The sequence below is a fragment of the Ictalurus furcatus genome, chromosome 1, assembly GCF_023375685.1.
Source record: "Ictalurus furcatus strain D&B chromosome 1, Billie_1.0, whole genome shotgun sequence".
Taxonomy (NCBI): Eukaryota; Metazoa; Chordata; class Actinopteri; order Siluriformes; family Ictaluridae; genus Ictalurus; species Ictalurus furcatus.
In genome coordinates this window covers 10,947,578-10,959,609 of record NC_071255.1, presented here as the reverse complement: position 1 = coordinate 10,959,609, position 12,032 = coordinate 10,947,578, and the positions used below count along the sequence as shown (strand labels likewise).

The window sequence follows — 12,032 nt, the reverse complement described above, 5'->3', positions numbered from 1 at the left end:
CTATAGGACTGGCAAGTACTGGTCACTCCCTGCATTGGACAACAGTCTTCATTCTTCACATGTCTGGGCTGTGGGGTAGCGTGAAAAAAGCACACATACATGCCTGTATAAAAATTTATATACAATCACGCCAAACCATGTGTCAAACTGTGTTATGGATTGATGAGAAGAAGATAGAGCCTTTAAAGCATAATGATAAAAGTTATGTTTGGTGCAAAAACAAGACTGCTTATCTCAAGAACACCATACCCATGGTGAAGCATGGTGGTGGAAGTATCATGCTATGGGGCTACTTCTCAGCTGGGTCGGAGACTCTACTCAAGATAGAGAAGACGGTGCAGAAATGACCATCATTCATAGACCTGAACTCCAAAACACATCTGATAGACTCTAAATGGGCAGTTTTAATGTTATTTTCATATTTCACATATTTAATATTTTCAGGTTCAGTATAAATTTGTGGATGCTTGGTTCTTGTTTCTTTCAGCTTCAAAACAATAAGAGGTATGTTCAGAGTTACCACCTTAAGTCCAAAATTGATTTGGGGAACGTTGCTCCTACTCACAAAAAGGATTTCACACATACTTCATTTTCTGAATTGATTTTCTGGGGGTGTCGCAAAAATGTAAATCATCTGTGTACAGTTCATGAGGTTTCAGATTTTTCTTGAATAAAGGTATCTGACACAGGATTTTTCAACATCACCACCTTTAAACACAAGCACTTGCCTTTAAGCAAAAAACAAACAAACATGCAAACAAACAAAACTGTATTGTAATAAATGTAATACATATAGTATCAAATAGATATATTACTATGTAATACATATAGCATACAATAAATACATATAGAATTTCAATAGCACAAAAGCAAGAGAAATTTTAAATTTAAAAATGAAAAATAAAAAGACTACTAAGATATATGAATGTATACATATATATATATATATATACATATTTGATATAAACATCTGAGTCTAGTATCTAATATCTAATATTAAATCTAACATCTAATATATAGTTTAATTTAACAATATGGCTTCCAACTTTATTTGTCAGTTTAAAAAAGCACTTCATACAGCAGATCCTATTATTTAGCATTTTATTTTTTAGGATTGTGCACAATGTTGTCAATTGTGTGTACAACTTGTAGTCACGAGCTATTAAATAATGAAATCATAATGTGTGCATAGGTGCAGGCTACTTTATTGCTTTTTAATTCGCTAGTTTGAGTTTCATTTCAGAGTGACTTGCTGTAGTTACATCAAATTGTCAGACAGTGGACATAATACTGGACATAATACTGCTACTCAATGACCCGATACCGCATAAGAAAAATGTGCTTAAATCCAAGTATGGAATACCTCATAAATAAGACATGCCTCCAATTTAGGCAAACTCAACTTTGCATGTCCAGTTGTCACTCAACAGTATAAATAGTTGATAAGTCTATATCTGAGGTCTGACTTCTGATGCGCACATTTCAAAATGAACTCCTAATGATACATGTGCAACTCACCTCACCCTGTGAGAGGATCTGCAAAATGGGGTGCAAACCTTAGGCTTCCACACGATACAATACAATTTCAATTTAAAGGCAATGGTTTGACAATACCACTGAATCTGATACGATACAACATAATACGATGTGATACAATTTCGTAGTCTTCAATCGATATGTGAACAACTTTGTTCAGAATCTAGGATAGGCCTAGCGTTAATTTGCCAATGATGCTGATGTAGAGAAGGACCTTGCTTGTCTGTTAAATTAGTTACGTATGAGTTTAAAAATATGAATTATTTTATACATATATATTGTCGGTCCTTTTTTCAATAATAATCAATTTATAATCAATTATAATGGATAATAATTGATTTATGCTTGTTGCCTTGATTCATTTCAGTTGTTGCCTTGTAAATTAGTGCATTTATTCATTTTAAAGCAGATTTGTGTATACAATGGAATAAAAACATACAATTATTGTTTATTCTGCTTTTATGTTATACCAGCTTATTTATTTATTTATTTGTTTGTTTGTTTGTTTTTACTTTTTATGTGCCAGCTGCACAGGCAACAATTGTTGTGTTGTTGCAATTATGCCCTTGGCACAGTGACTTCTGGTTCTGGCTAGGAATAAATATATTGCTGTTCAAGAGTTTGAGAACACCTTGCTTTTTTATTTTTGTTTCCACTGACCCAAAGCTGATTAAGAGACATTTGGAGAAGCAACTGAATACACTAGCCAGACTATAGAGAATAAATGTTGACATTTAATGCATTTAAAAGTTGAACTGAAATTTCTTACCAGTTCCTGGTCGTCCCATGATGATGTCCTTGCATGGCACAGGGTGCAAAGTCTCTGCAGGAAGTAAAAGTGGCAACAAAGCGGTCGGGGCAGGATGACATGGAACTGGCTGCTGTAATTTTGTTATTCCACCCTTTCCCTGATCTCCTCCTCCCGAACCATAGGAAGCAGAATCAGGAGCAGGACTGGGCACTGATATGCAGGCCAAGGCAGGGCTGGATTGAGTGGTGAGGCTTGTAGGGTTGGGGTTTGGAAGGGAAGAGATGGAAGACACCAGAACCAGAGTTGATGAAGGGCTATGTAATAAGACTGCCCCATTAGTGGAGGCTGCAGCATTAATTGGAACAGGCATCTGTAATCCTGCACCAGGGAGAACACCAGTCAAGCTGTCTTGCTTGGAGTTGGATCCCTCCTGATCGGCAACCTTGACCAGTGGACATTCTGCAAATTTTGCTAGAGGAACCTCAGGATTTCGAACAATTACAGGAGAGTCACGCAGTGTCTGCTGAGGGACCGCACGTTGTGACCCTGATTCTAAGGTTAAAGGAGAAGGTGGTAGTGAAGAAGTTGTGGATGAGGTGGGCCTCCTGCAGTGAGAGAAAGTGGTTGTCTGAGGAGAAAGTACATGAAAGGAAGTTCCTACTGAGAGATCTCCTGTGCTCTGCTCTAGTTCAAGTTTGGTGCAATCCTGCATAACAAGAGCTGTTGGTTGTGAGGTATCTGATTTATGCTTGTTAGGACTCACAGGTACAGTAAAGGTTAAACTGGTTTGGAAAGATGGTACAATGCCAGATGCAAGTCTCTCCCGATCCTTCTCTGCCACTAAGGTACTAAGCTTCGAGCTACTAGTACCACTTGTATGCCGGTGGCGACGAGGAGGTAAGACTGTTAAAGTTGTAATAGGACTGAAATTGGCAGGACGGAAACCAAAGAGCGGAGAAGGAGAGGGAGAAGGAGCTGGAGAGAAAGGTGACTGGTTTGATATAGGGGAAAATGAGGGTGTTCCTGACCGTGAGCTCCCCAAAGACACAAGCATAGTAGCAGCCTCACATTCATCAAAGTCAAAGCGTGAAAAATCCTGTGGCAGAAGTGATGGAAGAACAAGACGTGGTCGTGAGTCAGTTCCCCGACTGCTGGTCTCACTGCTGTCCCGTGATGTCTCCTCCCAGTCAAACTCACTGCTAGCACGGCCTCGCAAGTCTGAAGGGGTTGCAGTTCCTGAACTGCTCCCGCCTCCTCTCTTTAGCTCCCTCTCTCCGCCTGTTCCTTCAATCTCTTTAGTGCGCATGGAGAGATGTCGAGAGCAGTATCCCCTACGCTGAGACTCTTTCATGCAATTATCCTTTGAACACAAGCGACGCCACTGCTTTCCATTAAATTTCTTGCGGATACCATTGGGTGTACACACCACATCACCCTTCTTATATATTTGCTGAGCAGCAGAAAGTGGAGTTCGTGATCGAGAGGAGGAAGCTGAGGATGAAGCAGAACTCCCTGGGATAGGAACAGAAGTCTGTGAAGGAGTGGAGATCTTGTCGAGGGGTGTAAGGGAACCTTTTGAGCTAGGTGAAGGAGGCACAGTTGTAGAGTGGGGTTGCAAAGGAACTCCATCAGAACTAACAAAAGCTGAAGAAGCAAGTGGCTGAGGGCTGTCTGATGGTAGTCCAGTCAAATGGGTACCCAAGGATGTGCCAGCGAGACCTCGGACAACTGAGATGGGACTTGAGTATCCAGAAGGCTTAGAAATGATCTGTCTGTGGTTGGTGGGTCTAACTGTTTTGGGTACTCCTGAAACTAAAGTACCTACTGCTTCATGAAGAGGTGCCAGGTTAAGCCTTAAAACTTCCAAGTCAACCTCTGGAGTTTGTAGCTGCTTTCTTTCTCTCTCTCTTTCTCTTGCTCTTTCTCTATCTGTGTCCTCGGCCATCTGACTGTCTCTTCCAGTCACTATGATTAATGCACTGTTTGACATCATAATTGCTGGTGAGGATGCAGATGAAGTATTTGTGCCCTCATACTGTTGACCACCAATATCAGAATTCTTCTGATGTGGCTTTATACCACCCATAGTCATTCCCCTACTAAGCTGACACATCTCTCTCTCTACATCCATATCTTCCCTTCTTTCTGTTTCTTCTCTCTCTTGCACGTCTCCTTCCCATGGTGGGACAAGAAGGCGCAGGTTTTGTCGGGAGACCCACACAGCCTGAATGCCAGTTCTCTGTTGCCCCTCATCTCGTTTGTTCCCTGCTTTCTTGTGATTATTCTCTTCATGCAGTAGCACTCTATAGGGGCAAGCAACAGCTGGATGGGAGTCCACCTGTGACACTACTCCTTCCCTGTACCATTCCTTCCCCTTATCTTCTCCATAAGGCACACAAACACGTGTCCCGACTTCCACTGGATCATTGCCTGGTGGAGGGGCATCTAAGATGAGGTCAATAGTTTGGTCTGGGTGATTTACCAATGTAGTAAATGGGAGCAAAAGTTGCATCTCCTCCCCATTAATCTGCAATCCTACATTGAGCTGCTCTTTAGTAGCCCCACGCACCACACCACGGATAAAAACACATTCTTTGATTGACTCTTCTCCTTCTAGCTCCTTTGTTCTCTGATGACGAGCTAGCACTCTCTGATTCTTAAGTCCTTTAGCCAGTGCCTCAGCTATTCCTGAAAAGCTTTCTTGTTCAAGTTGATGGTTGCTTTGGGTAAGGGGTGGAGGCAGGGATAATGCTCTGGTTACTGGGCTTTTTGGTATATTTAAGGTAGTCCGTATATTTTGGTGCACATTAGAGGGCTCCACCACCTCCAGACCTGGAGAGTTCTCAGCGGCTGTTTCTGTGGATGCTGAGCAAGCTAAGTTTGGGGCAACTTCTCCAAATGCATCTGTTTTCACTTGTTCCACAATGCTTTTTCTCACACATGGAACTTCATCTTTGACAACCTCTTCCCTACTCACACAATTGAGTGTTGAGTTTTCTGTGCTTGTTTTATTTTCTGCTAAAATTTTGCTGTTTATGTTAGCCGACATAACAACATTGTCAGCTTCTGTTAAAACATTATTGGCTACAGGGTGGCTATTAGGAGTAATGGGGTTACAAAGTTTACTGAGGTGATTGCTATTAAGTGCAAGTGAAGGTGCAGGAGGACTGATTGGAGAGGTGCTGACAGTTCCATGTTCATACATGTACTTTTTCTTGGGCACTCTGGCTTTGAAGGTTGCTGTTTTCCTACTGGAGAGTGTGATGGGACTATGACTGGTGATGACAGAGCTGCTTTTGTTTGAGCTATTGGCTGCTGTGTTTGTGCTCAGTGGGTTGCTGATTATACTGTTTGTCATAGTAATATTATGCGTTTTTGAGCTAGTGTTTTCGGGAGTAGTCATTTTATTGACCCTCACTACAATTTGCTCGGCTTGATCTACTTCCACAGATAGTCCTTTTATCTGTCCTTTTAGCCCTTCCCTATTTGGAGTATTGCTCCTCTTGACTGTCTTCCCTTCAGAGTTGTCCAACTTGGATGGAGTATTTTTCTGGGATGACGCTGCAGCAGGTGTAGTTTGTGATTGTCTGTCATGTTTATCTCCTCTTTTCCTCACACTCTTTGCCCGTGTGGACAGAGGAGAGCGTCCTCTCTGTTTTTTCAGAGATCTCATCTTTTATTGTAGTAAGCTTTCTCTTTTTTTTCCCTTTTTTTGTTGAAAATCTCTTAATCTTCTTTTAGGACTTCTTTCCTTCTTGATCCTAAGCGGCCTCAATCAAAGTGGTTTTGATGCTATTACACCTTAGGACAGTCTGTAATGAGAAAAAGAGAATGTGTCTTAGTATGTATATGTGAAATACACATATGGAAAAAGTAGCAGAAAACATTAGGTAACTATATCAGCACACTTTTGTCATCAACTTGAAGACTTTGAAACAGGTACTGGAAACCACCCTTTGGGTTGTCCATCCATCCATTTTCTGTACTGCTTATCCTACACAGGGCCTGGAGCCTATCCCAGGGGACTCGGGGCACAAGGCGGGGGACACCCTGGACGGGGTGCCAACCCATCACAGGGCACAATCGCACACACACTCACACACTGCGGACAATTTAGAAATGTCAATCAGCCTACAATGCGTGTCTTTGGGGGAGGAACCCGGGCTACCCAGATTAAACCTCCGAAGCACAGGGAGAACAGGCAAGCTCTGCGCACACAGGGTGAAGGCGGGAGTCAATCCCCCAACCCCAGAGGTGCGAGGCAAACATGCTAAACACTAAGCCTCTCCTTGGCCTGCAAGACACATGACACAAAACCTTCCAGAACACAATAAATTCACTGTTCACATATTCTCTGAGACAATCCCTTACAGTGATCAAATAGGCCATTCCAGCCTCATAAACATGCTTAGGATGAACATCAAAGAGCTTTTAGATAAAAGTGTATTGCTGTTGTAGTGGTAGCTAGTATTAATTAGTCCTTTTTTTCATAAAGTTGTGGCCTGTTGCCTTCCTGCCTACCAACAATTAGCAACAAATGTTTTACATTAAAATGTGTTCTTTGTGTGCTATCACACTTGTACCTACCCAGATAACTACTCAGTATTACTGTGTGGTTAAGTGTTATTGCATAGCAAGGCATACAGTTACATAGAAGTCAGTATTCAAGAATATCTATTTTTCGAGCTAGATAGCCATCTTCTTGGCTTTTAAACTATTTTGTTTCATTAGTCTTACTATGGGGTTTTTATTGATCAGGACCTAGTAGAAGAAGAAGAAGAAGCCTTTATTGGTCACATGTACATTACAGCACAGTGAAATTCTTTTCTTCGCATATCCCAGTTTGTTAGGAAGTTGGGGTCAGAGCATAAGGTCAGCCATGATACGGCACCCCTGAGGCCCAAGGGCCCAGCAGTGGCCGCTGGGCAGTGAACCCCTGACCTTCTGCTCAGTAAGCCAGAGCCTTAACCATTGAGCCACCACTGCGCTGATTGTTCACCCTTTTTGTGTAAACAATCTACCTGAGAACACTTGCTACTGTTTAAGGACATTCTTGCAAGGCCTTTTAATGTTATGTAGTTATAAACCTTAGTCCCAAATTTCACAAAGATAAGAAACATAACAACATATTACAAAATCCGGATAATATGCAATGCTATTACTAATGATATTCAGATGTGTGCAAATGTCTTTTCAAAAGTTTCAGTATATGAAGTAAATTATTATAAACAGCAGTCATAAAATCAAATATTTGGCTGATCACCCTTTGCCCCCTTTGGCCTTTAAAATGCCTCTTATCTATATTATCATGTTATTTAATAAGGAAATTGGCTGGTAAGTTGTTCCAACATATCACAGTTCTGCCGAACCCTTTGCCTGTCTCATGTGTTTCAGTTTCTGCATATAAAACCAGACCACCCCAGTTAAAAATGTTTTATCTGAAAAGTTGTTAATATTAGTTAATATTGTCCTTTGTTTAACATGCATTTAATTAATTAATTGTTCAGACCTACCATACTGTGCAAATGTTTAGGCACCCTATAAACAAATGACTTATGACTTCTACATTATCACGCAGGTACAAAAAAACATTTTAGGTTGCCAAACATTAGTTTTCTAGCACAAAATTAAATGTTACAGAAAAATGTTTGTATGAAGGCTGCTGAGTTTTGCTACAAAATTAAACAGCAGTAAATGCCTAATATCATTTCTACCTTATTTAACCTTGATATTACTGCATAATAATTGTAACAGCATTATAATAAAGAAGTAAGGATAAAGCTCAAGCTATAATGGATGACGTTCCAAATGTTATTTAAAACTAGGAAGCAACAGTGTAAAAGTATATAAATATACTATTGTTTAAATATATAAATATACGAATTATAAATCCAGTTATAGATCTTATGATAAAATATTATTCTGAAGAATGAGGTGGAAAAAAATAGATTCATTGTGGTCTTAAATCTTCAAATCTTCTAATGACATGGAACAATTATTCACACAGACTATTACTCTTACTATTATGATTATATATTAAATATATATAAACTGACTACTGACACTAAACCCACAGAGAGCATACACATCAGCACCACCTTTGTATTTGAATCTCTGCAGCAGTTGTATTTATTTTACCTTGAGTCATTAACAGCGACAGCAGAATATATATAATATATTCTGCTCCACGGCAATATGTGCAAATCCTTTATTTTTTGCATTAAAATGACTTGCACTTGGTCCATGTGCTTGACAAAATATAAAGTAAATATAAAGAAATAACGCACACAGTAATTATTCCGAATCCGCACTTCGAAATCACAACCCCCCCCCCCCCCACAAAAAGTGTTTCATATAATTGTAGTTCCTTTTCAGATACGCCATACGGTTACAGAACTGACTACTTACTCACATCAACAGTTTGACTACAGTGTCAACACAGAAGGTGTCCGTTTCATGTCCTGATTCCTACATCCTATATTAAATGCATAAAAATCCCTGACCTCGGCTGCACGAGCATACGATGCAGAATTCGCTGGTTTATCAGCACGCAGGTACACACACACACACACACACACACACACACACACACGTTTGTATGTCAGTAAAGAAAGCAGCATATTAAGTGGTAAGAGACACTTTTCAGACAAAAAAAAAAAAAACACACAATGAAGGCTGCTGAGTTTTGCTACAAAATTAAGAAGCAAGTGCGACAGTCAGAGACATGTCTCCAGAAGAACCGTGGTTGGTTCGGCAAGGTGCTCAATAAATCTTAAAAAAACAAAGCTCATTTCCTTATAAACCTGCACTAATTGTACCAGAGACTATTATTTTTATATATTTCATTTTTTTTGGTCACTCCACATATCGACTTTGTTTCATTTACTACTGTTTACTGCTCTTTTTTTTTTTTTTTTGAAAACACGAACACTTTACTTTGATATTCTGTGTAAGACTCATGACAGAAGCACAAAACAAATGAATAAGTGCAAAGTCTTAATACATGCATTCACAGGGAAACTAGAAAAAACTGAGAGGTAATTTGGTCTTGGTGCATCTAAGCTACAGGGAGAGTGTTTGCGCTTATAGATGCAAGCAGCCTTAAGTTCAGGTCTGTTGGTCTAATAACATCCACCACAGCTATGATTCTGGGAGTAGCACCTTCCTCCAATTCAGAGAGAAATTCCCAAATGGAGTCTAATCAGTTTAACCTTCTTCATCCGTAAAAAAAAAAAACAACCTGTACAATAAGCAGTGAAAGTCAATAATTACAAACTTTTGGACTTTGGGAAGTTAGATGTTAAGAAAAAAAAAGTCATTCTGGTTTAGCAATATGGCTACCCTAGTAATGTTATGGCTTTCACCTACGTTGTGAGAATCACGTTTACTGCTCTTTACAGTAAACATTTAATTTCATTATTTTGAAGGCATCTTTGCTCTGCAGCATTTCTTTGCATGTGCCTAAAACTTTTGTACAGTACTGTACATGGCTGTTCATGATTAGTGAGAAACTGCACAAATTGGTCATGAAGCAACTTTATTCTAACTTAGTAACGGACACATTATCTGGCACATTAAAATACATGATTATGTGCGAGAAATCGTGGCTAATATTATGTGTCAAAAAATGATAGTCAAAAACAAATGTATGCATGTAACAGTATATAAGAAAAAATACTCAAATATATAACAAAAAAAAATACATGTTCTCTCACGCGCTCTCTCCTTCCCTCCCCCTTTCACACGTGCACACACACACGCACAATTTTTTTTCATGGAAAAACATATTTAGCTTTCATGCAGCCCTACAAAATTGTAGGAAGTGAAAAGCTTGGCAAGTGTTCTGTTTAACTGGAAATACACCAGTAGCACTCTCTCTCTCTCTCTCTCTCACACACACACACACACACACACACACACACACGCACACGATTCACTGTCCAAGATGCCTGTGAAAGGAGAATGTGGACATTCTTATTTAGTCATTTTAAGAAATATGCCGTTGAACTAGACCACTGTTTATCTGTATCTGACTGCCTTACCTTCAGTTATGGTAGTACATTACCATGTAAAAGTCTTTTTTTAACTTAAGTGAAATTGTTGAGCAAAGATGCCTTCAAAATAATATGATGAAAAGTTTCTATATTAAATAAATTACTAAAAAATCGTAGGAGACAGTAAAAAAAAAAAAAAGCAAAATCAAATCAATGTTTGGCTGACCTTGGCTTTAAAATTTGCTTCAGATTTCTTATGTACATTTTTGTACAGGAAATCGGTTCTTCTTGAAAGTCTCACTTGTTTCTGTTTTTTTCAGGTAAAACAACACAACCCCAGTAATGTATTGTTTAATCTGGAGAGTGGTCATATCTTCCTTTCTTTAATCCATCCATCCATTATCTACACCACTTATCCATGCTGGGTCGCGGGGAGCCTGGGGCCTATCCCAGGGGGCATGGGGCACAGGGTGGGAAACACCCTGGACGGGGTACCAATCCATCACAGGACACACACACATTCACACACTACTGGCACTTCTGGACATGCCAATCAGCATACAATGCATGTCTTTGGACTGGAGGGAGGTAAATGGAGTACCCGGAGGAAACCCCTGAAGCAGGGGGAGAACATGCAAACTCCACGCACGCACACAGGGCTGTGGGGGGAATCGAACCCTCAACCCTGGAGGTGTGAGGCAAACGCGCTAACCACTAAGCCACCGTGGCCCTCCTTCCTTTCTTTAATGGCACACAGAAATTCTTTATGCATGTTTATGCATCAAAATTATACACTTTTCCAACACACATAAATGAAACACACACACACACAGACGCACACACACAAACACAGTGGTGTGTTTGTGAATCAACTACAGCTGCTTTTACCGACAACCTTTTGACTTCATATCAAAGTGAACATGAGTGTATCGTATTACATATGATATAAATACAGTGCGGGGAAATAAGTATTGGACGAGTCAACATTTTGTTCATTAAATGAAGTTATGTGTAATAAAGTGGAATGACACAGGAAAAAAATATTGAACACGCTAAGAAAAAGCAGTTCTCAAAGGCAAGGTAAGGCAAGGATCCAGCTGAAATCCGTAAGTAATTATACCTCCTATCTGTGCAAATTAATATCAGCTGGGTTAGTAAATTGATGGTCTATAAAAAGGCTTTTCGTTACCAAGGTGTCACACAAGAAACATCTCATGATGGGTAAAAGCAAAGAGCTCTCCCAAGACCTTCACAACCTTATTGTTGCGAAACATATTGATGGAATCGGATACAGACGTATTTCAAAACTGCTGAATCCTCCAGTAAGCACCATTGGGGCCGTTATCCGCAAGTGGAAGCAACATCACTCCGTCATCAACCGACCACGCACAGGAGCTCCTCACAAGATTTCTGACCAGGGAATCAGAAGAATAGCCCAAGAGCCAAGGACCACTCGGAAAGAGCTCCAGAAACACTTGGAGGCAGCAGGTGCCATCGTCACAGAGAAAACAATAGGCAATGCACGCCACTGCTCACGCTCACCCCACAAGACTCCATTACTAAAGAAAAGGCATGTCGAAGCTCGTTTAAAGTTTGCTACAACTCATTTGGACAAGCCTATGAAATACTGGGAGAGTGTAGTCTGGTCAGACGAGAGCAAAATTGAACTTTTTGGCTGTCATACTACACACCATGTTTGGAGAAGAAATGGCACTGCACATCACCCTAAAAACACTATACCAACAGTGAAG

The 12,032-nt window shown here is 40.1% G+C and overlaps 1 protein-coding gene across 3 annotated transcripts in view; it reads right to left on the bottom strand.

The window, feature by feature from the left end:
• Positions 1-12,032, bottom strand: part of cicb (capicua transcriptional repressor b) — a 57,944-nt gene that overhangs the window by 38,390 nt on the left and 7,522 nt on the right. For all 3 annotated transcript variants that reach the window (XM_053624956.1, XM_053624947.1, XM_053624964.1), the window contains one exon: positions 2,306-6,099. In XM_053624956.1, coding sequence (XP_053480931.1) covers positions 2,306-5,960 — 3,655 coding nt within the window. In that variant the 5' untranslated portion in view covers positions 5,961-6,099. The remainder of the gene's footprint in view (positions 1-2,305; positions 6,100-12,032) is intronic.